This window comes from Leptinotarsa decemlineata, unplaced genomic scaffold (genome assembly GCF_025532065.1).
Source record: "Leptinotarsa decemlineata unplaced genomic scaffold, Ldec_3_MD MMD2_P_RNA_scaffold_5, whole genome shotgun sequence".
NCBI lineage: Eukaryota > Metazoa > Arthropoda > Insecta > Coleoptera > Chrysomelidae > Leptinotarsa > Leptinotarsa decemlineata.
Genome location: NW_027412532.1, coordinates 6936040 through 6964004, shown reverse-complemented (window position 1 = coordinate 6964004; position 27965 = coordinate 6936040). Strand labels below are relative to the sequence as shown.

The 27965-nt window shown below is 37.1% G+C and overlaps 2 protein-coding genes across 7 annotated transcripts in view; one reads left to right on the top strand and one right to left on the bottom strand.

The window, feature by feature from the left end:
• Window positions 1-27965, bottom strand: part of scalloped (TEA domain transcription factor 1 homolog scalloped) — a 273763-nt gene that overhangs the window by 223298 nt on the left and 22500 nt on the right. The gene's annotated exons all lie outside the window — the stretch shown is intronic.
• Window positions 11614-16322, top strand: LOC141479943 (uncharacterized). Its single transcript, XM_074169376.1, has 2 exons — window positions 11614-12050; window positions 12114-16322. Exons 1-2 carry the CDS (start codon window positions 11614-11616, stop codon window positions 12823-12825), a joined length of 1149 nt encoding a protein of 382 aa, XP_074025477.1. The 3' UTR covers window positions 12826-16322.

Sequence of the window (27965 nt, the reverse complement as noted above, 5' to 3'; positions counted from 1 at the left end):
TTTTCGAATTCCATTATTATTACTTCGTACAGATCAGTTGATGGGAAAACCTCCGACTATTTCCGAACTTATTAAAGTTTATTGATGCTCGTATCACAAAAAAATCAAGAATACACTAAAATGAAGTAGTTAGGAAGTAACTGCTTGGCAGTACCAAAGGTACTAGACCTGATTAATGGCTAAAATGTTAGTCAAAAGTTCACCATGCCCACAAATTTACCTTTTATATATAAAATAATGGTATAGAAGCAAAAACTTCGACAGAATTTGCAAACTTCCTTGCTGAAAAGTTTGGAACACACTCCAAAATAATTTTCAGGACGCTGAAAACGACAAAGAATCATATTACTTTGGTGATGACACCAGACTTGTTTAAGCAACATTTTCGCAGTGGACAAGAAATAATGGCCAGCATAATGGCAATAAAGGTAACAATTACCAAGTAGCCTTCAGTGCTATGAAAACCCAGATGTTTTCCTATCACTGCGGAAGAAAATGATGTACTTGAGGCAAGGTGAATATTCCAATGACTGCGTCGACTACTTTGTTAGTATCAAATTACTCGTGATGCACTGTTTGGAACCTTTGGTGCCGTAATGAATATTACTGGGCTATGCAGACGACTAAGTCATCTTGGTCCAGGGTAAATACAATAATGTAGTGAAGCAGGTCCTGAATATTTTAACAAGATGCACCGAAGAACAAGGGCTTAATATAAGCCCATTCAAATCGACCATAGTAGCATTCACCAAGAGGACTGAAACGGAGGGTCTCGGACCTCTAAAACTTCGAGGTGAAGAAATACAAGGGGGAGGTTAAATATCTGGGAGTAATTCTAGATTCTAAACTGACCTGGAACCAACACTTGGACAGGACAAAAAGGAAAGCGGAGGTAGTACTGATGCTCGCCAGACGCACCTACGGATAAACATGGGGGATAAAACCAGACATGGTACATTGGGTATACATGATGGTGGTTTAATCCATGTTAAATTAGGCATCTCTGGTCTTGTAGCCTAAGATGAAGCAGGCGACCACTATCAACAAACTAGGCAAGGTGCAAAGACTTGCATGTTTGGGAATGACAGGAGCAATGAGAACTACCCCAACAGCTGCATTGGAGACACTCTTGAGTCTACCTCCTTTACACTTTGTGATAATGGGGAAGGCCAGGATGGGCCAATTCAGACTAGAAAACTTACAGAACTACAAAAGATAGGACCGAACAGAAATTTCGGAAGATGTAGAGGAGCACATTGAATATGTGCACGGACCACATGACACCGAAGTACACCTTTAACACAAACTTCACGGCCAAAATCATAAGCCGTGAAGACTGAAAGACCATCAGTCATCCCGAAAACATGTTTGGAAAAAACACCTGGTATACAGATGGATCGAAGACCAAACATGGAACGGGAGCTGGAGTATACCGAGCGGATAGAAATTCAAACTACAGTTATCCGCTAGGACTACACATCCGTTTTTCAGGCGGAAGTGTATGCTATCTTGCAGTGTGCAAGGCTTATTAAATTGAGACTTTAAAGAAATGAGCGGATCAATATTTCAACAGACAGCAAGATCGCACTAGGGGATTTGACAAACCCGAAGGTCTGAGAATGCCATGAAGAACTGAATGAACTTGCAAACAGGAACTTTGTACTGGGTGCCAGGGCATTCAGGAATCACAGGTAATGATAAAGCTGATGAATGCGCTAGACACGGATCATCAACTTCATATATAGGTCCTGAACCAGCTCTGGGGGTACCAAAATCCTTGGTACGAACAAAAGTACCTGGCAACGAACACAGTAGAACCTTCATTAGGGAACCGTCCGAGAAAAGAACCGAAGAACTACTTCAATATAGTAGGGATCGGCTCAGAATAATAACAGTCATTGTCCGCTAAGAGGACACCTGAATAAAATGGGGCTGTACAACGGAGACCTCAGCTGCAGATTATGCAACGAAGGGATAGAAATAGCTCTACACATCTTATGCGAATGTGAGGCACAGGAGGCAGGCAATATATGGACGTCCAGAAGAATATGACGAACACCCAACACGAAACCTATACAAACTAGTACAGGGAACGAGACTGATGGAATGGGTGTCATTAGAAGATGGGAGAATAAACGCAATACGCCCAAGAGACTTGGCTAAATGGACAAGTCAGACAGCTCCCAAGGGAACAAAAAAATAATGAATATTACTGGAATTTTTCCCAACTCCAACACCTTGACACGTGTTTCGATCAACAAGACAACAAGTGATCATCTTCAAGAGGAAGATCAACACGTGTTTCAATCACCAAGTGAGCATCTTTAAGAGGTAAATTCAATCTTTCTTTTGAAGATGACCAATTGATGATTGAAACACGTCTCGAAGTGTAAAAAATAATGGTTTGGTGTTGGAATAAAACTCCAGTAATTTTCGTCAAGTTAGATAGAAAGAAATAAATCGTGTCACAAGCGTTTTGATAGATTATCAAATAGGTCTTTAGAAACTGGAAACTCTTTTCCGAATTAGAAAGTATTATACAGCTCCAGGTGTTCTTTGAGGTATAATTTCTGCACCAGGTTTTCTCTTGCAGGGTGGTAATTCATGATTGCATGGCACTACTCCACACTTTCTGAAACTATCATTATAAATTCTTGTCTGATTGTCATTTCTATATTTTCACAAATTCATCGATACACAGTAGATTGGCAGTCAACTTCGAGAGAAAGGGGAGCAGTCATCTCTATTGGTTGGAACAAATGGATGAGGTTGGAATATAAAACTATCAAAATGATCTATAAGTAGTATCCCAAATATTCAGTGAATGTCAATTATTAGTAGTGTTCAACCACTGAAAGTGTCTTCAAATATTAGTTGAGTACATCCTTCAAAGAAATATTTTCTTCACGAAATGACTTTCTGATTCAATGAGAAATATGTTTATTCATCTGTTGATTATTTGATACACTATCGTAAATAAAAAACTTCTCAATCTGTAGCTTAATAAAATTATGCATAATTCAATTCATTCAATTCAAGACCATCTTTGAGCCCCTATTTTCCCCTTGGGGGTGGAAATTCCGATTCCCTTTCTTGATGCTTATTCACGCTATACAAAGAACCTACCTGCATATTTCATGTTCGGTAGCTTCGGCTGCACGCTAATATAAGAGCGGACAAAACCTAGTAATTTATATTTTTACTTCAAAAAATACAGCAACTAAAAAAATAATGAATCGAAGAGGTTTTGTATTAAAGTGTATAATTTTCAAAATTCTTGCAAAGCGCTTTCGACTTTCGTCTTTTTCTTTCTCTTTAGACTAAAAAAATATGCCAACTGCACTTAGATGAATAGCTTCGAGATTCGAAATATGTTACCTACATAGAAATTCGCAAAACTAACACAACCGTCAACGACGTCTGCCCTCACGCGTCTGTCCGCGTTCGGGAAACGTTCTCGGCGATGGCGCTTCATTGCTTAGACCGCCCCTCCATCCCCGCGCATCGTCTCCCGTCGTCTTACAGTATACGCGACGCGTGACGGCTTACTGCGTTGCGTCGATTTAACCTTCTATCGAAATCGTCTTCCATGATCTTCTGAGTAGGTATCATTTTGTAGGGATGCATTTTATTTTCTTTTAATATGTTTACTATCGATGTATTGCTAAACATTGAATGTAGTGGATGCCTGTCTACTCGATGTATCTAGGATTTTCTCGAACTCAAGCGTCACATCTAATTTGAGTTCATCACCCATTGCATTGGCAGCTGCATTTTTTATCTGCCCTACATGACCAAGCTCGCGAAACTGCTTCTCTATTTTGCTTATTGTTCCTTGAGATATTGGTGGTAAATTAGGAAATTTCTCATGAAATAGGCAAGCTACTTCCTGTTGTGTTCGAGTTTTATCCCCGTAACCAATCATTCATTCATTTGTGAAAGTATTATTTTATGTATTTCCGTTAATCTAACCATTTGTCAGACTTGAAGTTAACGAACTTTAAACTTGAATTAAAATACTCACAACTAACATTGTTGCAATATACTTGAAAGCGATACCACTTTTGAATGGAGAATGAAGACACCTTTCAAACGATATATTACAAGATTATATTTCCCATTAAAAAAATTGGGGGTTGTACCTGTCATTTGACGGGAGTTGAAGATAGGGGCAGCATTTTTTCGTTGGAGTATGAATCCGTTCAGTTTTTTAGGCGTGAAAGAACCACAAACACATACATACGTGAATCTATCTGAACAAACTTTCATATTTATATTAGTACAGATAGATTTCCTGAAATTTCGATGGTCTATGGTCTTATTCCTTCTCGACATTTCCATTTATGAAATCTCTACTGACAGTATTAAAAATTCAAACTTTTCATGAATCACAAATTGATATACAGCTTTTTTGTAACACATCGTAATAATTGCAAAAATCTAAAACTTTCTCAGGTATCAACAAAAAATCGTGAGATGAAAAAATAATGAAACGTTTCAATTAGTGCTAGGCGATTTTAAATAACTATGAACCAGAAATAATGGAGATTTGCCAACCAAAAACTTCCTGATCACGTGCTGAACACGTTTCACTCAAATCTGCTTAAAGTTAATTTCTGATACATTGCGAAAACATTGTTGAATAACCCGATTCTGTTTTTACAGTCTACATACTGGATCATTTCTCCCTTCGTAAAATAAACTTCAGATCTCATGCAGAGTGTATTTCTTGTCTTCAACTTGGAATAATTTTAGATTCGGATTAAAATAACCCTGTTGCGTCTCACCGATCTTCATAAACTCTTGACTTTGGTTAATATACAGGATGTTCGAAGAATTTTCCAGAATTCAAGAATTGAACAGAAATACTTATGAAACCCATTTTCGACAAGATTGGCACGGGTAGATGTAACAGATGACATGTGAATCTCAATAGTTAGTTACTATTTTACCGTAAGAACTGGCAGTTCTTTAATAAACTGTTATTAACAACTTTATTCAATGACTCAAAATCACAAGTAACCTGAAAAACTTATAAGTTAATCTATCTCTGAGTTCATTTCACTTACTCACTTGCTTGCTAACGCTTTTTTTATCCAACCTAATTCAGTGAAAACATTATAACTGGAAGTTAGAATTCGTCTTTTAATGTGAATCGATTTGATATCATTATTATTGACACAAATTGTTCGTTGGTTTGATAATGAAGATGGATAAAGTCTTGGAAACGTCACCAGATAAGTATACAAATAGAATAGGTTTCCGCGGTTACAAATTTGAGTATCTGAATTTCGGGTTGAACCGCGCTCAAAGTTTTGCATACGTTGAGGCTTCGACTTTGAAGCCATTTTCATGAAGTAGAAAAGTGTGACCGTTCTGAGAGACACCCTTTAGGGTTTTGATGTTCTGATCTTGCCAAACCTTCGAGTCACTATGACTCTCATTGAGCCATGTTTCATCCAAATAAGAATTTACCCAGTGTTTTGGCTTGTGATGATACACTGTTTGGAAGGTTTGGTATAGTAATGCGTATTACTAGAGTTTTTTCCCAACACCAAACCGTTTTTAACACCTCGACATATGTTTCGATCACCAAGTGATCATCTTCAAGAGGAAGATCAGTTTGATCTTCCGTTTTCCGATGGCATTTCAGGTTAGCTTACCAAATTTCTGCTACCGCATTTGTTGATATATATATATATATATATATATATATATATATATATATATATATATATATATATATATATATATATATATGGTTTACTTGGTTACCAGAAGAAATAAATACAAATGAGTAGTTGTTTACAGCTGATTCTCGGCCTCCCCCCACCACTATGACGTATTAATTGCTTTTTTTATTGGTTGTTGTTTGGTGAAGTTTTTTTGTTGTGCAGTGAAGTCAAGGCGTTGTGACCTTGAAGTGTCTGGTGCATGGATCGTTCAGATTTTTTTTTCATATGAGATTTTGTGTGTTTATGTGTGTGTGTGTGTGTAGGAGAATGCACGGTACAGGGTTTCATCATGTGCTTGTTTGTCTATGTACAAACATACGTCTGCATACTTCGAAGATCCTCCAAGTAGTAAATGCTCCATCGGTGTTAGGGCACCAAGTTAGTAGTGGAGTGACGTCACAGCAATAACCGTTCAACGGCTAGAGAGCGACATGTTCACTCCACGACGTGTGGCAGAGTAATGCGTATTCATCGGTCTGCCCTCACCTCTCCCGAAGCGATGAAGGTCGCTCTAGCCCCGCTATCGATGGTGACACAACGGCAGCCGAGGACCGTTTGCCTAGCGTCTACCCTCTCCGAGACCGCAACGACCACTGCTTGCTCGTATATCGACATCTGTTATCGCATTCAGTTGGGAGGTAATCTTGGCGCATGTAGTTGAGAAGTGGGGTTGGCTATGACGTCTTGACGGGTCCTATCAGAGTGTATTTAAGAAGCGTACGAGTGTTGGCTATGTCAGTTTACATCAAGTGAGTTAGTGAGAACTATTATATAAAATGTATTCCTGTGACTGTGGTAAATCTTTCACTCGTAGTGATAATCTTCGTCGGCATCAGCTCCAGAGTTGCCAAGGAGGGCCTGCAGTGAAACGGGTGAGAGTGGATAATGCAACACCTATGTATACGTGCAATTGTTGTAATGTGACAATTCCTATGAGCCAAGTGAATTCTCACCGAAGAACCATGAGTCATAAAAATAATGCATGTGTTCAATTGTCTGACGGTGTTCAAATTATAACGAATGCATTCAATTGCCGCATTGCTACATACAGGGTGGAGAGTTCGATTGTAACCAGTGACTACATGTCATTTTTCAATAAGATTAGGCAGAAGGTCATTGAATTACTGGAATCAGCCATCAGGATCCATAAAAGCATCAAGGTGAATATGGAAGTTTTTGGGAATTATATTCTTCAGACTGATGATTCGAGGGACACGAAGTCATTTAATTCCCAAAATAAAATAGTGGACCAATCTTCAGATTTGAATGCTGTTTTTGATGGATTCCGTGATGTAATTGTGGCTCAAACGACTGAGTTCCAGGATCGCGACTCAGGTATTTATTTTTTAAAAATTTCAATAAGATTGAATAGTAATATTTTTTTTTTTATAATTCAGGTTGGACTTGTGAAAAAATATTGTTTCTCGAGGTCAACATTAATAAATACAGTCCACTGGAAGGACGTTCATATGTGAAGCTGCCTCAATGTATTCAATGGAAGAAAGCTGTTGTGAATGTTCGTAATGAAGATCAATATTGTTTTGCTTGGGCTATAACATCAGCATTATATCCTGCAGATAGTCGAGTGTCCGAACTTACGTCATATCCACATTTTTCCACTGTTTTAGATGTCACAGGTATGGATTTTCCGGTTAAAGTTAATAATAAGAGTATCGAAATATTCGAAGATAGGAATGATATTTCAATTAATGTTTACGGTTTAGAGAGTACATTTGAGAAGGGTAAAATGAAGTATGAAGTGATTGGTCCATTGCGATACTCACAGAGAAGACTCCGGAGACATGTCAATTTGTTGTTTATAACTGATGACTCCGGTAATGGTCACTATTGTTGGATCAAAGATCTTTCAAGATTAGTTTCTAATCAACTATCAGCTCATAGACAGAAAAAATATTTTTGTGACGGATGTTTGATATATTTTTCTGATGAGAGATTGCTTTTACGTCATAATATGTATGATTGTAATCACATTAGTACCACAACACCAACTACTAATTTAAAGATCAATAAATATGGTAGAATGGTTGCGGAAAATAAACTAATGTTTGAAAACTTTGAGAGGCAAATGAGGGTGCCATTTGTAGTGTATGCTGATTTTGAATCAGTGCTTAAACCGATTCATGTGAATGAGCCAAATCCTGAAAGTTCATACACGATTAAAACATTCAAACATGCCCCATATTCATTTGCTTATTTGATAAAGTGTTCATATAATGATGATTTGTCAAAATTTGTTACATATAGGGGTGTAGATGCAGCTCAGAAATTTGTGAGTAGCATTGAAGATGATTTGAAAGAGATACATGAAAATCATCTCAGAAACCCTAAACCGATGGATACACAAACTGACGAAGAAGAAGAACAGTTTGCTGCAGCCAGAACTTGTGGTATATGTAATAAAGCATTTACTGATGGTGAAGTCAAAGTAAGAGATCATTGTCATGTCACAGGAAAGAAAAGATCACATGCCGCTCACTCGAAATGTAATTTAAATTTCAAAATACCAAACTTCATACCTATCATTTTTCATAATTTAAGTGGTTATGATTGTCATTTATTCATAAAAGAATTGTATAGGAATAAAGAGAAAGTTGATGTTATCCCGCAAACTAAAGAGAAATATATATCTTTCACGAAGCATCTCTTCACACACAGCTATACCGATAAAGATGGTGTGGTTAGGAAGAATTATCTCAAAATGAGATTTATCGATAGTTATAAATTTATGACTAATTCGTTGGAGAAGTTGGGTGCAAACTTGACCTCCGATCAATGTTTGGAGATGCACAAACATTTCCCACAAATTGAGAAATTCAATTTGATGAGACAGAAAGGTGTATTTCCATATAGTTTTGTTGATGACATTGACAAATTGAATTATCCATTACTTCCGACAAAAAATCAGTTTTATGACACACTCAATTGTGAACATATATCGGAAACTGATTATGATAGGGCTAGAAAAGTTTGGAATTTATTCGAGTGTCAGAATTTGGGGGAATACTCTGATTTGTATTTGAAGTCGGATGTATTGCTACTATGTGATATTTTTGAAAACTTCCGCACCACAAGTTTAGAGATATATAACTTAGATCCGGCACAATATTACACTGCACCTGGATTATCATGGGATGCCATGTTGAAGTTCACTAATGTTGAATTGGAATTACTAACTGACATTGATATGATTCACTTTTTTCAAAAAGGTATACGAGGTGGAATTAGTCAATGTAGCGAGAGGAAACATATAGCAAATAATAGATTTTTACCCAATTATAATCCCAACGAACCTTCCACATTCATTACATATTTAGATGCAACAAATCTATACGGTCACAGTATGTCACAACCTCTACCAACAAGTGAATTTACATGGTTGACACCAAATGAAATTCTTAATCTCGATGTGATGGATGTGAGTACTGATAGTCCGTATGGGTATGTATTTGAAGTGGACATTCATTATCCACAAGAGTTGCATGATAAACATTCTGACCTTCCATTTTTAGTCGAAAAAATAATACCACCTCGTACACAATCGAAAATTCCCAAATTAATTCCAAATTTGAATGATAAAAGAAAATATATTGTTCATTATAGGAATCTACAGCAAGCTGTCAAAAATGGATTGATTGTAATGAATACACATAGAGTATTGAAATTCAAACAATCATGCTGGATGAAACCCTATATAGATCTTAATACTGAAATGCGTAATAGGTCTAACAACAAATCTGTTAAAGATTTCTATAAACTAATGAATAATGCGGTGTATGGAAAGACAATGGAGAATGTAGATAATCGAATTGATGTTAGACTCGTTACACATTGGGAAAATATAAAGAAAAATATAGGTGCCAGCACTCTCATAGCCAAACCAAATTTCAAAAATTGTTCAATTTTCACTGATAATTTCGTTGCCATTCAATTGGGTAGAGTGAAGGTTCATTACGATAAACCATTATATTTGGGATTTTCCATATTAGAATTATCTAAAACAGTCATGTATGACTTTTTCTATGGATGCATCAAACAACACTTTGATGAAAATGTCTCTTTACTTTACACAGATACCGACTCGCTCATTCTTAAAGTAAACACAGAAAATTTTTATGAATTCATAAAAACTAACATAAGTAGATTTGATACATCCAATTACAGTATAGTTAACCAATTCAATATTCCAGTAACAAGTTCAGTCTTGGGTAACTTCAAAGATGAATTTCCAAATGATCCAATCATGAGTTTTTATGGTACAGGTGCTAAAGCATATTATGTGAAATCTGTTGATGGTGAATTTAAGAAAGCCAAAGGGGTTAAACGATCTGTAATAAAGAATGAATTGACATGCGAAGATTATCAAAAAATCGTCGAACAAGGTGGTATGATATTCAGAAAGATGAATTCATTTAGAAGCGTGTTACATGATATGTATACTGAATTAAAAAATAAAGTTGCATTATCATATCACGACGATAAACGATTTATCATTCCGAATACTACCCACACTCTTCCTTGGGGTCATAATGATATTGAATTTTATGAAAACGATCCAAATGAGAACATTCGTTGGATAAGTAATATTATTCAACAATCACAATCTCAGGAGACTCCATTGGATCAATTGATTAATTTATTATCTGCCGAGATCAATGATTGAAATATCATTCAATATCTTCAAAACCGGAAAATTCAATATTGATATTTATGTAGCCATTTATAATTAATAATATATGATAGAAGTAATGTGATATTAATGTATTATGTATGTATGTATATGTATTACTGTAATGAATATAAAATGATTAAAATTTTATTTGTATTATTTCTATTTCCCTAATCAATTACTGCAATATATAGTATAATGTAAATGACAGAAATATCAGTTTGAAGAGAATCATCGTAGAGTGCACAATGTCTAAAACAATCGATAAGTTTGGTAGAAAAAGAAAATGGGGTGGTAATGTCATTCGAGGTCCTCCTGGGAATGGTTTTAAATTAACAAAAGATGGTCATTATGACATGCAAAGGAAAATATTGAAAAATACAAGTGAACCAATTGACAAGAGTGATTGTGTAACTGTATCATATCTTGAGGGGGAAATTAATGGAGCAAAGGAAGTTATACTTCTAGCCCTACAAGCTGCAATACAATCCACAATAGGCAATATTGCTCGGGACGCCCGGCAAGCATTTAACGATAAAATTGCAGAGGCTCGGATAACTTTCACTCGTAAATTTGACAAACTTACAAGTGATGTAGACATAAAAATGTCTGACATAACAGCGTCTACAAATAAAAAATTTGATGCTATGTCAAACATAACAGGGACTACAATGAAAAAGTATGATGTACTGGAACAGAGAGTTGAAGTATTGGAGAAAAACCATAAAGAAGTTTTGGAGAGAAACTATAAAGTCAGGCCATCATCATCAGGTGGACTGGGATATCCAGGACTGAACATTAATCCAAATCATAGAATAATACAACCAAAACCAAAACCAACTGATGATGTATTAATGGAACCAACATGGTGAATGTATTCCCTCGTTAGGTTAGGTTAATAGCTACGTTAGGTTAGCTGCATACTTACGTTAGGTTAGGTGTTAGGTTAGTATTCCCTCGTTAGGTTAGGTTAATAGTTACTGTAGGTTAGGTTAGGTTAGGTTAGGTTAGGTTAGGTTAGGTTAGGTTAGGTTAGGTGTTCGGTTGCATAGCGGTAGGTTAGCGTACTAGGTTAGGTTACGTTAATACATACGATAGGTTAGGTGTTCGGTTGCATAGCGGTAGGTTAGCGTACTAGGTTAGGTTACGTTAATACGTTAATACGTTAGGTTAGGTGTTCGGTTGCATATTATGTTACGAACGCGCGCGCGAAGAGGGCGTAGATGTCTCTCCAGATGTCCCGCCTACCTGGGGCCGGAGGCCCCACCCACCTGGGCGGAGCCCAGGCAGTGGGCGGGGCCCGTTAGGGCCACGCCCCCCCCCCCCCCCCCCCCCCCCCCGTCGCCACCAACTTTTCGGATACCCCGCCCCTTTCCGAAGCCCCGCCCCCTTTCCGAAGCCCCGCCCCTCCCCTCCCCGAAGCCCCGCCCCCCGACTCCCAACATTTGCGCATGTACACCCCTACCCTCATCGCGCATGTGCGCTCCCACCATTTTCCCACCGCTCACGCATCGAAGTCGATACCCTCCGGAGAGCACTCCACAACATTCAGTTCGAGAAGTCATCTCATCGAGAGCAGTCCACTCCACAACAAGGCAGTACGTTCCAACGACCAACTTGATATTTGAGTAAGTAAATTAGGAATGTTATTTTTTATATCAACTAACTTTGTATTATTTCTTCTTTTTCAGAATGGCAACCAATACACAGGAGGTGAATAATGCTGTGGCGTCTATTCTGCCGGTGTCCGCTGACCAGGAGGAGGCAGCATCTTCGAGAGCGGTGACGGTTGACCAGCCAACCACTTCGCGTTCGCGAGTTAGGTGCAGATCTTCTAGCCCTGACTTATTCGAGGAGGAGGAGGAAGTCAGGGCTGTGAAGAAGGTTTGCCAACGACCTGCAGCAAAGGTTGGTCCTATTTCAAAGTACCGAGCTACTTGCAATAGGACTAATCCTTATGCAGGTAGTTTTTCGACCTCTCGTAAGAGGGCCTCCACACCAGCAGCAGCACCAGCAGCAGTGGAAATTCCGAGGAGTCCTTCTCCGGAGTTGGTGATATTGTCGCCGTTGGTGACGCGACTACCACCGCTGCCAGCGACACCGGCGGATCCTGAGGTGTTGGTGCCACAGCCTATCGGAGAGGTTAGTGAAAAGATGAGTGTTTTTCTGCAGAGATGCAAGAAAGCAGAACGAGCTGCCCGATCTAGCGAGGCCGAGTTGGTTACCATGAAGCGACAAATGGCTGAAATGGATAACCGACGGAGGGAACTCCAAAAGGAAATGGCCGAAATAGATCGGAATTATGCATCTCTGCAGGAAAGGTGTAAAGCAAAGACCTCTTCGATAGAGCTGTACAAAAAAGTAGTGACAGTTATGGACACTCTTTTTGTAGATGAAGTGTAAATGTAAGATTAGTTTTAGGTTAGTTAGGAGTATTTAATTATGGTAGTTTTAAGTTTATATTTGTTAAGTTTATATTGAATAAAGGAAAAGGAAGTGAAATAAAGGGTGTACACTGTTTTTTGGTTTGGTACACATTGAACAATGCGATGGTTGGAGCATTTTTCTTCACTTCCTCTTATTATCATTATTATTTTTTTATTTCAATTCCAAGTTCTTCTAGACAAATACCTCACATCAATTTTTGTGTTCTCTAATCACTTGTAAATAATTTCATGTGAAGAAAATTTAAAAAATAAAAAAATAGACATGTTTCATAGTGAAATCGACAAGTATATTTCATTTGTATTTTATCCATTCAAGTATCTCTTTCATTGAATATGTCTTATGTCACTTTGCAATTTACCCCTACTCATTGAATATGTCTTATGTCACACTACAATTTACCCCTACTCAATGTTCCACTCCTCTCCCACTCCCTCTCGAAAGTATAAAAGTAGAAATCATCTGATGAAACATTCAGTTGATCAGCTAGCATCGAGATGGAACCCGATTCAACCTCCGAACCCTATAGCTGCCCGGATCAGGGGTACAACTTCAATTACTGGGATAACAGCCAGGTACAGGTTGTCTCTTCCACCACGGAACCCCACAGTCCGCCATACGAATACCGGGATCACGACATCAGGATGCAAGTTCAGCATGTCACTGGCAGTGACGAAGGACACTTGGATGACTCGGAATATCCAGATCCTGACGGATGGTGGGACCCTGCTTATGATGACATTGTCCCAATGAGTAGCGACGACGACGATGATGACGACGACGACTCTGGTGATGATGCTGATGACGAGCTTGACGTTAGACGTCCTCCACCATCCCCTATCCTCATCGAGGATAGTCCTCCGCCATCCCCAATCCTAATCGATGATGATGTCCTCAATTCCGATGATGACATATAATCATCTACTCGTCCATCATTTCCTTTCCTTTCCTTCCACGGAGTACACACTTTTTGGTTGGTGTACACGAGGCACTGCGAGGCTGGGGCAGTGTCTTCCTCCCTTCCTCTCCCTCTTATTAGTTTTTTTTCCATAATAATCACTAGAATTTCTCCTAATAATCGCTCAGAGTTTCATTCTTGATGTTTTCGAATCTCAAACACTGTTCTACATTTCACCCCCTCCATTTCATTTCTTCCAATATAAATATAGCAACAATCCCAGTTCTATATCATTCTTCCACAATGTCGAGTACAGGACCCATCCAAGTACATGAAATAGATTCAACGTCTGATCATTTGAGTACAACCTTCGCTCAATTTCTGCAGCGAATCTATGATCTTCCTGATGATTTCGCAGAACGAGTGGAACAAGGTATTCAGGACGACATAGATGCTGTTGACGATAATAATGCGGATGATGTGATTAGTATATCATCTGATTCAGCTGATTATGACGACGACGACATCATGAGTATATCATCTGATTCAGATGACTACTATGAGGATGATATCATTAGTATATCATCTGATTCAGATGACGATACCATAATTATTGTTTCTGATGATGAGGAGCGTTAGTCCATATCATTGCATGGATTAATAAAAAAATAACAGCCCTTTTCAGGGCTACAATTAAAGACTGAAACAATAAAAAAAATAGCTCTTTTCAGAGCTACCATTATACTTTCAAACAGAAACAGATTCATACCATTGTTAACATTATGTTAACATTATAATCTCAAACGAAATATATGTATGTGAAAGTATTCATCATTATATGCATATGAATGATTGACAAATGCCAACTTCAACTTTCATTTAAAGTAGTACTCATCATATGCATAGATATTCAATGACTATCAAATTCCAAATTTCGACTTTTCAGTCAAAGTAGTAATTTATTTGTCATATAATGTATAGATATTCAAAGACTAACAAATTTCCAACTTAGACTTTTATTAATCAAAGTATTCATTTGTCACATAATCTATGAATACTAATACAACTAACTACTGTTTGTGTGAATAATGTAGCCCTGAAAAGGGCTGTTGTTTTTTTTTTGACCAGTAGGTCCACGGTTATTGTGCCACAGGTTGGACATTATTACATATAATACATGTAGATACTCGGGTGAAGTTTGTTAGTGGCCTCTCGCAAGCTTCACACCAATTCTGTCCCATTTCCATAATTGAGACAGTGTTGTGGGTGTTGACATGGGCATACCACCCTCCATTATTGTTTCTATGCGAATAAAACCGAAAGCAGCACCAACATAGTTTTTTGTTCTCTCCATCTATTGTGCTGATCAATACGTATGCATCCAATGCACAATACAAATCCAAGGGATCTTCCAGTGTCTCACTGACATTGAGTGTTCGCATACCGATCCTCATAGCACCATCACCTTCAGTTGTGTCAGCTTCTATCCCTTCATCATCTCCTTCTTCATCCATGACCCTCTCAAACTCCATCACGTCATCATCTTCGTCGCTTTGGTTGGCCTCGTTTTCAACTTCGTCTATCTCATCTTCATCGACTCCAACATCTTCTGCTTCAACTATTACTTCCTCTAGCGGAACATTGACATCCTCATCATCTGATTCGTCTATCCAATTGTTTTCATCAACAGCAGCTATTCTATTTAATGCAGCATTTATTTTTGCAGAATTCATCTTGTTGTTGTTTGCTCACAGTTGTAGAGAGTGAATGAATGAACTCTAGGTTTGCAAGTCAACTTATATAGGAGGTGATGCGACTCCCACTTGACTCGTTTAGAGTGGAATAGTAGGAGAAGTTATCCCACTATACTTCCACATGATGTTGATTTGTATAAATAGAGATCGTAGGTATAGGAGAGAGCATTCAGAGTTTCTGTAAGTCATCTCTTTATATTTCTAATCGAATTAGTAAAATGCCGTTTCCAAAAGAGTGGAATGAAAAACCAAAAGTGTGTGTCTACCCAATGATGATTGCAGGGGCTATTGTGTGCTACTTTTGTCAAATAAGTAGACCTAAGGATTCAATCAATCCATGTACTGGTATGTGTAGTGATTGCGTGTTGCGGATTCAACTATCGCCTCCTTCTCATCCACCGAAGCGAACAAAATCGGATTATCGTCAACAACAGTTACAGTGTCTGAAGTGTTCCGAACCTATAATATTTAACAATATAGGTATCTGTAGAAATATTTGTGGTATCTGTGCTGCCGTTCCAACTCCACTGCAACGTTGTTTGCGTTGTGATACATATTCCATGAATTGTTGGAATCATGTATGCAATGCATGTAGAAGTACTTGGGATCTGTGTGAGAAGGTTGGTCAACTCTACCCCAATAGGAGAATCCATTTTTTTCAATGTTGGTGTTTGACGCACGAGCAACAACTATTGAGGAATAGAGTCAAAGAACGTTCCACATCCACAGAGACATATTAACATTTTTCATTTTTTATTATCGTTATTGTCCTCTATTATTAATAAATATATATATATTTTGAATTTATTTGTATTATTTTCTAACATTTAAAAATACATGCATGCAACACAAAGTTTTCCTCTTAAATGACAAAGATTGTTACATGCGTGAATAGTTTAGTGAGAGAGCGCATGTGCCAGTTGATGAAAGAGCGCATGCGCTAGTTTATTTTCTTCTATAAATGGTGAGGTCTCAGTAACATCATCACCTTTCCTATCCACATTCTATTGCTATCACATATCATTCCTCAGACCTTAATAATCATGAGCTCTATGCCGCTATTGATTGCTGAAGATGGTTCACCACTTGTTGATATCGATCAGACTGATTTTGAAAATATTCCAGTATTACATTTATCGAGTCAAGATTCGATAAATGATTTTGATATTAACGACTTCGTTAACTTTGCAGATGTGCCAGAACCAAATGAGCAAATTATTATTGAAAATCCGATCGTTTCGCAATTATCATCACTCAAACACTCTTCATCTACCCTTCCTCTTGGTGTTGATAAGAAATCTAGAACAATCAAGAGGAAGGTTACTAAGGCATCTTCATCGATTGTCACTGACTTTAAAGAAAAGAAAGAATCCAAAAGTGTTGTGCGACAGAAAAAACCCGCAACGAAAAGTGACAGATCGAAGAGGAAGCCAAAAGGTACTCCTAAAGAAATGAAGAGTGATTTGAAAGCTGAACCGCTATCTTCTTTCAGCCCCCTCCATCGGTTTGGGGAAATGAAAAGGAAAGCAAAATGCCGTCTTGTAAAGGCACAGATGACTATTGCTGAACTTGAAAAGAGTGAGCGAGCTATTAATGCTAATAATGAAACTCTTGAAGCATTAGATGCCAAGATTGCATTAGCGAAGGTTGAATTGGCTAGAATGTCTAAAGATGCTGATGAACTCCGTTCAAAAATTGGTAAAGATAAGCAATTCCATCAACGTTCGAGAATGCAAGCTCAGGCTGAGCTTGAGGAGTCGACTAAGCTTTATGAGACAGCATTATCAGTGAGAGATAATTGGCAAAAAGAGTTGGATACTGCATTTCAAAGTGACGGCGATTAGTTTTGGGAATGATAATGTGTTTTCAATATCGTGAGTTGAAAAATATAAGCGGGAATGGAGTATACAATTAATTTGGTTTGGTATACACAGAACATTGCGAATGGCTGGGGCAATGTTTACCGCTGCAATATTTTTCAGTTCACATACTTATAATTGAAATGAAAACAATAATGAACTTTAATATTACTTTATTCATAAAAGTCACTATTATATACATTTAAACCATATTTGATTCATCAATCCAAGAATTTTGTTCGCTAGGAAGGCCTAACCACTTTACATATACTTTATTTTTTCTTCTCTTCAACACCTTCTCAATCAGATATACGTCAGGATTCTCGGTTCGTAATAACTCTTCTTCGTAAAAACATCCTCTAATCGGCTGTTCATTCATATCTTCAAGATTATAAGTCGTTGGGATGGTTTTATTAATTTTAACAATCTTGAATAGCTCCGTGGTAAAATTCGCAGTGTAAGACTTTTCAAAAATATGTTTGTATTTACTTATACGTACAATATCATTTAATTGGAATTTGGGTTTACTTTGTCTTCCTCCAATTCCATTGATACCCTTGAATTTTAATTTTGTTGTTGAATCAACATTGATGGGTGCCATACCTATTGTACGATGAACTTTATTATTATATCTACTAGTTATAATTGGAAGAATATCAAGCCATTTGTGGTGACCTCTCATCGAAAATTCCTTGTAGAGCCATGCCTTTATTGTACGAATCACTCTTTCTGCTATAGCTGCCTTCTTTGTGCTAAATGTTGAATAATGATTGATATTATATTCTCGCATGAGAGATGAGAAGCTTTTATTGAAAAATTCTTTCCCTTGATCGCTTTGTATGTGTTTGGGGGAGTATTTGGCTTCTTTCAGTACATGTTTCATTGCATTAGTTACTGTACTACCTGTTTTATCTTTAACTGCTACAGTCCACAGATATTTGGAGTAACAATCTATCACTACAAGTATATATCGGTATCCTTCATTACTTTTTGCATAAGGTTGCAGTTCAGCTAAATCTATTTGCCATAGATCTGCAAAACCTTTGATGGTGGTTATTCTTCTACGAAAATTACGTCTTGCAGGTTTATGTAATTCATTAACAACTTGTCGTTTGACATCACTTATTTCATTAGTCATTCTATTTCAATATGATTAAAGAGAAAAGGTGATAATGTTACTGCATTGAATGATGATGTGACAGTGATCATTACATGTGAATATGTTAATATATTATACCTTCTTCACGTAATTCTTCAATTATTGAAATTATTTCATTATCATGTCCGGTATGTCCGGCTGACTTTGAAGCTACCAATAGTCGTAGGCGAGCAACTAACTCTTTCGGTGAATTCCAGTACACATAATTCACAGGTTTAGAATTATATATTTTCTCCATTTTCACTCGTTTGAGTGCTCCACCAATTTTACTTCTACTTCTTATTGGATATTGTCGTGAGTCTAATAGAGGTTTGATAACTTCACGAAATTTTTTAGAATTTGTATTTTTAAAACCATTCTTCAGATGATATTGTTTATATGGAGCATTCGTTATTTTCAATATTTTGGAATATACTTGACGAGTTTCTTCATTATCAACATCTTGTGGATTCTTCAAAAAAATCATATCATACAATTCTGGACTACCTGCGCATTCATATTTTTTCACTTTATTAGCATCCCAAAATGAAATGTTTCCATCTTTGAAATTTACCACTAGACTTCCCATTTTCAGCTTTTGTGTAATTGGATCCATACGTACGCCAAATGTTCCATCATATGCTGGATTTCTAGATTTTATATTATTCAAATGTTTCATCAAAACATCTTCACCACTTTCATTCATAACAGGTGAGATGTCAGGATCCGAGGAATCGATGTGGGACGATGATGGTGTTTCGAATAGAGTTGTTCTCATATCGTCTTGAAGTGTGCTCGTGTCACTATTCACAGATGATACACTACCAAAAGATTGTTTTCTTCCTATTGGAGTACTCATGGGATAATTTGAAGTAGATTGAACAGTTCCATGATTTGGTGATAACACTGGTGATTTAGAAGTAGCGTTTGATGATAAAACATTCAATGGTTTCATTATGGGCTCATACAATCTTTCAAGTGTCGTACGATTTTCAATATTATCATTCTTGATAGAGTTGAATTTCTGCCTGACAGCTTCTGTTGTCTCTACTAGTTGACGTTTCAAATTTATTTCATTGTTTTTATTTTCAGGATCTTTTTTTGTATTCATAATGCCCTTTTTTTTGAATTAAAGCTTAATTCGTTGGTGAAGTGACCACTACAATATTCAGTGATCGAATAAGTTCCAAAAACAAGATCATGGGTATATAAAACTATCGAATCCTTTGCGATATCTACCTTCATCTATTTTTCTATCCTTATCAATGACTAGAAATCCATATTGGTCCTCCCAGCATTTAACACACATCAATTGGAATTGTTTGAATGTTACATCGGGTGAAACATGATCTGAATAAATGTGATGTAAATTCGTCTCATCTTGTTTGAACATTATAATGAAATTGGTATTGTCACGCACTAACTGTTTGGGTACCCGTGAATATGTCTGTGCTAGATAAAAACAATCAACATCCTTATGACGTCCCATACAGAAATATGATCTAATAATATCTTGCTTTTCACATATTACATCATCGAAAATGAAAACAGAATTAGGCTTAGCGTCGGAGGGTTCCACTATTTCTGCATTATTGCTGAATGTATAAAAACCTAATCCTTTTATAGGTTCCAAAACACTTCGCAAGTACTGATATTTAGGTTGATTGAGTGATTTCGAATAGAGATACACATTTCTAAATCTCAGTCCTTGTGGATGTGTTAATAGTGATATCATTGCATTCGTCTTTCCACAATTTGAAGGTCCTATAATGAGTCCTCGAACTGATGATGGAAGTAGTGGACCATGTCTGAATACCCTTTGTCCATTCAATCCACAACCAAATTTCTCATCTAGATTATCTACAGCAAACTTTTCTTTCTGTTTTACAATGCGCATCGTGCCGTGGTTGGAGACTATATAAATGTTATTAGCTTATTCATTTCAATGTGTACCATCAAACGATACGGACGTATTGAAAGTGATCGTAAAATTAAAAGAGGTTGTGGTTTTGTTAATGATTTAATAAACAAACTTCCTTTCGAATTACATCTACCGGAGGTTATCAATACTGTGGACCGGGTACAAAATTGAAACAACGTTTAGCTCGTAACGACCCTGGAATCAATAAATTAGATATTGAATGCAAAAAACACGATATTCAATATTCTAAGCATCCATCCGATCTTGCAGCAAGACATTTAGCCGACAAAGAACTTGAATACAGCGCTTGGGATAGGGTTAAATCGAAGGACGCGAGTATTGGGGAAAGAGCAGCTGCATTACTTGTCACCAACATTATGAAAGCGAAAAGACATATGGGCATGGGTTGTAGTACCAATAAGAAAAAATGTAAGAGGAAACAAACGAAGAAAAATAAAATTAAAAAAGTTGCATTTGGTGCTGGGATAGTCCATAAAGTGCGAAATGTATTGAAGAAAGCTGGTGGGAATCAATTTGTGACGAATAATAGCAAAAAAGCTATCACTGTGGCATTGCAGGCGGCACGTAAATACCTTAAAGCTGCCGGTGGAAAGAAGAAAATCCGCACACCACGCATAATTCCTGTTCCCAAGATCGGTGGACTTTTACCATTGATACCAATTTTTGCTGGACTATCCGCACTAGGAAGTTTGGCGGGAGCTGCTGCTGGTATTACCAAGGCCGTGAATTCGGCAAAAGCCAGCAGAGCGGCTTTAATGGAAGCCAATCGTCACAATAAAACCATGGAGGCTGTAGCATTAGGCAAACGCGGAAGTGGAATATATCTCAAACCATACCGTAAAGGTTTAGGACTATATTTAAAACCATACAAAGCCACAAACAAAACAAAAAACTAATTGAACCCCTACCTCAGAGGCCTCTTACTGATCTCGATCTCAGTTATTATGCACAAAAAATGAAAATTCCACATTTTCGTGGTGTTTTTATGCGTGATAGATTACCATCTTCAGGTCCAAAACAAAACGAGACAGCTATTGTTAATTTAGATGGAATAAGTGGACCAGGAACACATTGGGTGGCATATAAAAAATGTGGGAAAGAAGTCACATATTTCGATAGTTTTGGAGATCTACCCCCACCATTGGAATTGACTCGATTCTTTCGAAAATGTTCGAATGTAAAAATCAAATATAACTATGATCGACAACAGAAATTTAATACAGTTCTCTGTGGTCACTTGTGCTTGCAGTTTCTCTCTAAATAATTTTCCAAATAAAAATGGATTCAACACCAAAACTGGATCGGGAGGCTATCAAGGGAATGGGGTTTTCACTTAGAATGTTTTCAAAATATGGTACCTTGAAAAAAATGGATAAAGTGATGCTTGCAAATATGCCTAAGGAAGTGATACTTGCATGTGTTGCACATGAGATTGCATATGTTTGGGAAAAGTTGCCTAAGCATCTGCAAGATGACATCGATATAATGAAACATAGATATTGTTATGAGCACCACCACCACGATCAAAATTCAGAATCGGATGTTAATGACGGTCCTATACCTCGGAAATCTATGTGTTGTATTTGTAATATAGAGGATGTGAATATTGGTATCAATAAAAATGATACTTATTACAATACAACACCTTCCAAAAAGTGTAAATTGTCTCAAATGTGCTGTTGCTGTGTACAATAATAAATTGAAATGTGTTTCAAAATATTCATCAGTCATGTCACGAAAGTTCGAGCTACAAGCTGTCGGGACAAGTGTCTTGAGTGCGGATTTTTTTCCACCAATTGAATTGGATAGGAACAGTCGTTATGGATTAGGACTTTTGGGATTCTATGGATGCAATACAATCAATAATATAACTGAAGCTAATAACTTAGTTAGTTTTAGAATCAGTAATGACAACTCATCGATACCCCAAAAGTTGACAATTGAAATTCCATGTGGTGCTTATGAAATAGAAGAGATCAATGCCGTCATACAGAAACATATCATGTTCAGATTGTTTCATGATAAAAAACCAAATGATGTCGTTGCAGATGATATTTTCTATCTACACGCCAATAATAATACATTCAAATGTGAAATGCGATCCAAATATGAAATTGATCTGACACATCCAAATTCAATAGCAGAAATGATGGGGTTCGCTCATGAAATATTTCCACCAAATCAGATACATGAATCATCATTACCAATAAACATTACAACTGTGAGACTTATCCGCTTAGATTGCAATATAATATCTGGTTCATATATAAATGGTGAAGAATCCCACATTCTTTTCTCATTCGATATTGATGTTGAACCTGGCTACAATCTTACTAAAGAACCACACAGTATTATATATATGCCTGTCAGTCCAGAAGGTCGTCAATTGATTCACAACATTACAGTGCGTATTTTGGATGAAAAAAATAACCTTATCGATTTTGGAAGTGAAGAAGAGATTTTCATTATTTTGGAATTGAAGAAAATCGAATAACTGTTGTTATGGGTTTCATTTATAATAGACAAAATCGCATTGAACAATCCCAAACGAGTTGCACTATCAAAAAGAAAGGTGTGCATAAAAAGAAGCTCATTCCACAAGTGTATGCTAAACAGTTAGCACATAACGCTCTGTCTGTGAGTGATCTTAAATTTTTGAAATCGATTGGATTGAAAGTGAGAAAATAACAATGGTGCTCGAAACAAACAATGAAAAGTTGAATATATTCAATGAACCAGTGCTCGATCATTCTCTCATAAGTTTACATGAGCACACATATAAGCCCTATGGATCACCGCTATTCAGGAATTCGGATGAAATCAGAATTGCAATCAATAATCAAGATGTTATACTAGATATTGCCGAGAGCTTCATTTACATAGAAGGTAAATTCACCCCCAAAGATGTAGCGAAAACATGCTATCTCTCGAATAATGCAATTGCATTTCTCTTTGACGAAATTCGTTATGAAATGGGAGGTGAACAAGTGGCTGTTGTTAGAAAACCTGGGATAACATCTACAATGAAAACCATGATATCATTTGGACAATCTCATGCTAACACATTATTGACATCTGGTTGGGGACTTTCACAATTGAAGCAAGATATCTTGGATACAAACAGTCATGTTTTTAGTGGAAAACTACCACTGAAATATTTGATGGGTTTTGCTGAAGATTACAACAAAAGTATCTTGAATGCCAAACAGGAATTGATTTTGATTATCGCTCGATCATTCAAAAACTCATATATAGGTGAGGTTGATGCTGATTTGGAAATAAATAAAATCGAATGGAAAATAAGGCATATTGTACCAGATGATAAACACAAGCTCAAACTTTTGAGTAGAATAAACAAAAGCGGTCTGAATGCCAAAATCAAGTTGGCGTATCGTATGTGGGACCTCTATGAACTACCATCATTACGTGGGACTTCTTCAGACATATGGGCCATCAAAACAACTAACGCATTGGAAACTCCTCGTTTTGTCATCATCGCATTCCAAAGTACTACCACATCTGAAGATAGAACACAAGATATTACAAAATTCACAACTGCTGATATCAATAGTATTCGAGTATACTTGAATTCTGAAGTTTATCCATATGAGCGTTGGAATTTGAATTTCGATAAAAAACTTGATGCTCCTGCTTATTATGCTTTTGAGAGTTTCCAGCGAAGTTATTATGATAAAGATATGAGTGAACCTCTGATGGACATTGGACAATTTAGAGAGAATCCACTATTCGTCATCGATTGTTCCCATCAACCGAATGCAACAAAATCATCAACTATTGATATAAAGATTGAGTTTGAGACGAGGAAGACCAAGTTTCCAGACAACACTAAAGTATATGCATTAATTTTGCATGATACAGTTTTAACATACAATGCATTGGATGGTTCAGTTCATAGCAGATATTGACACTTTTTTTTCACTCTATCATGTACTGTTTTATGATCTTTTTTTTTTTTTATTTGTAACTGACTTATATCATGTATTGTATTTTATATCATATTTATTGTTTTGTAATCATTTTCTATTGTATTTCATCAGATTTAAATAAATAAAACATGAAAATAATACAAAGTTTTTTATTTGACATTATTTATGATTCACAGGAACATACAGACTATCTAAAATAACTTCTTCCTCATAATCATCATTTTCGCGACCATCTTCAATTTCCTCTCGATTTTCATCATTCAATTCAAAGTGATGAATAATCCATTCTGGCAAGTATGGTTGGAGGCTATACAGGAATCTTCTTAGGTTCAGTTCAATCATAACCTCACAAAGTTGCCACAATTCCAATTCATTATCCAAAAATTTGTTGCAAACTTCTGCACCACTCCAATAGTTCTCAGCATCACGAAGGCATAATTCGATTTGTTTTTCATCATAGCATACACTCATATCATAAACGCTTGCATGTTCGGCTCCATCACCCAACACCTTCAATTTAGACGACAAATGTTGAACCGATGATTTGAGATCTACAATATCGACCCAATCTTGACTTGCGTACTGCATCCACATCTTTAAATGGTGGAACTGAAATCGAACAAAAAAAAAAAACAATAAGCAACCTCCAATTTTTCAGTGATATAATACTCACATTCCCATTTTACTTGTAGTTACAAAGTGAGTGTATTCAACTAAGTTAGTAATGTTTATATTTCCATATAATTATCATCTAATATATGAATATTAATAAAACAATAAGAAATTCATTATAATTACTATTATTATTCAATCATATTGAATTTGACTAGAGTTATCGTTTTCACACCAAAAAAAACTTTGTAAGCTATGACCTAAAGAAATTCACTATAAATTATTACTATTATTCAATCATATTGAATTTGACTAGAGATCGCGTTTTCATGCCAGCAAAACTTTGTTGGCTCTGTCCTAAATACATCATCGTATATTTACCACCTGATGAGTTGATACAAGATATATCGTCATCACTGAATTGCAACGAAATACGTTTTGGTAGCCATGTTTTAAATAATTTATCATTGCTCACATCTTGCAAAGTTAATAAAATTGATTTACCAAATCGTGTAGAATAAGTTGACATATTTTTAATTATGTACACTTCATCAATTGGCAATGATGATAAGGCCTTTTGCTCTAGTATTTCAACCTCCTGTACAATCAAATTATTAATTTTATTCAAGTCTACTTTTGAAACGGACATGATGAAAATATATATGAAAATATAAACAATTTCCAACAGACAAATACACTCACCGTCTTCCTTCTATTACGAACTGAATAACACTCTACCAATTGCTAACTGCTGCAGATATATTCGTCTACTGATTTCATAGTGTGCCAGGCATTTCTTTTATATTAAACAGTGTGAGTCACCCCCACCATGAAACCGTGAAAGATTCACATTGCTAGTTGCTATCCACTAGAGATGCCTGACGTCACAGCCAAGCCCATCTCCCAACTTGATGCGATAACAGTTGCCGGTACGAGCAAGCAGTGGTCGTTGCGGTCTCGGAGAGGGTAGACGCTAGGCAAACAGTCCTCGGCTGCCGTTGTGTCACCATGGATAGCGGGGCTAGAGCGAACCTTCATCGCTTCAGGAGAGGTGAGGGCAGACCGATGAATACGCATTACTCTGCCACACGTCGTGGAGTGAACATGTCGCTCTCTAGCCGTTGAACGGTTATTGCTGTGACGTCACTCCACTACTAACTTGGTGCCCTAACACCGATGGAGCATTTATTACTTGGAGGATCTTCGAAGTATGCAGACGTATGTTTGTACATAGACAAACAAGCACATGATGAAACCCTGTACCGTGCATTCTCCTACACACACACATAAACACACAAAATCTCATATGAAAAAAAAATCTGAACGATCCATGCACCAGACACTTCAAGGTCACAACGCCTTGACTTCACTGCACAACAAAAAAACTTCACCAAACAACAACCAATAAAAAAAGCAATTAATACGTCATAGTGGTGGGGGGAGGCCGAGAATCAGCTGTAAACAACTACTCAAATGCACGGAGCCACCAGCAGGAGCCAGCCGCACATTTGTGGTTTCACTTAATAGATCTTGTGTTCACAAGAAAACTATCAAAATCACCACGGAGGCAGCTATAGCTACCTGCGTGACATCCGGGTCCCGTTCAAAAGATACGAGGGGGGGAGGGGACTTTTGACTAGCACTGTATATATAAATACGAAGGTTATCGAGTGTCTTGATATAGATAAAGGAATTTTTTATTTGGACATAGCACTCAAGGAAGTGGCAAACCATAGACACGTGTTTCGAGCTTTTGGCCCATCATCAGTATGGTGCAGCCAAGTGTAAGGCTGGGCAACACTTGGTTACCAGAAGAAATAAATACACATTTGTGGTTTCACTTAATAGATCTTGTGTTCACAAGAAAACTATCAAAATCACCACGGAGGGTGATTTTGATAGTTTGATTTCGGCCAAAAGCCCGACCTTCGTATTTATATTATTTCCTGGACCCGGATGTCATGCAGGTAGCTATAGCTGCCTCCGTGGTGATTTTGATAGTTTTCTTGTGAACACAAGATCTATTAAGTGAAACCACAAATGTGCGGCTGGCTCCTGCTGGTGGCTCCGTGCATTTGTATTTATTTCTTCTGGTAACCAAGTGTTGCCCAGCCTTACACTTGGCTGCACCATACTGATGATGGGCCAAAAGCCCGAAACACGTGTCTATGGTTTGCCACTTCCTTGAGTGCTATGTCCGATTAAAAAATTCCTTTATCTATATCAAGACACTCGATAACCTTCGTATTTATATATACAGTGCTAGTCAAAAGTCCCCTCCCCCCCTCGTATCTTTTGAACGGGTATACTTCTAATAATGAAATTTGGAGGGTGGAAATAAACGGATGTAGGCTTCTTAACTGGTCATAACAGGTGACGCAATAGTCATAAATGACGTCACAAGGCCACTGTGACCAAAAATTTTAAATGGGACCCTATGGCAAGTGACAGCTCGTTTGAAAGGTATTGAAAATACCTATTCAGTCATACCAATTTTGTTTGGGTTTCGGCTGATTTTGATTGATAAATTGAAGAAATACGAAAATTATAGTTTCGCATTTAATTAATAAAGATTTAAGAACCAGTTCTTATAATAAGTGTTCAAAATGTGCTCCATCTACTTCCTGGCAGTAATGCATCCTATTGCTAAACTCTTGTCGTACTCGTCCCAGTGTGTCAGCGGAAATTGCCCTACATTCTTCAACAATTCGTTGTTTCAGAATGGCAATACTGTCAGGTGCTGTAGCGTAAACCTTAGATTTCAAGTACCCCCATAGAAAAAAATCTAATGGTGTAAGGTCCGGTGACCGAGCTGGCCATTCGATCGAACCTCGATATTCTTCATCTAGGTAACGACTTACTGCACCGTAATAGTGTGCAGGAGCACCATTTTGTTGAAACGTTATTTCCAAGTTGTCGAATTCATCTGGATTATCTTCTAGAATTTC

What these genes read in the sequence shown, in the direction of transcription:
- LOC141479943 (XM_074169376.1), top strand. Translation starts at nt 11,614, where the DNA reads ATGTTACGAACGCGCGCGCGAAGAGGGCGTAGATGTCTCTCCAGATGT. An exon ending in ACGACCAACTTGATATTTGA is followed by an intron (nt 12,051 to 12,113) that starts GTAAGTAAATTA and finishes CTTCTTTTTCAG; the next exon opens with AATGGCAACCAATACACAGG.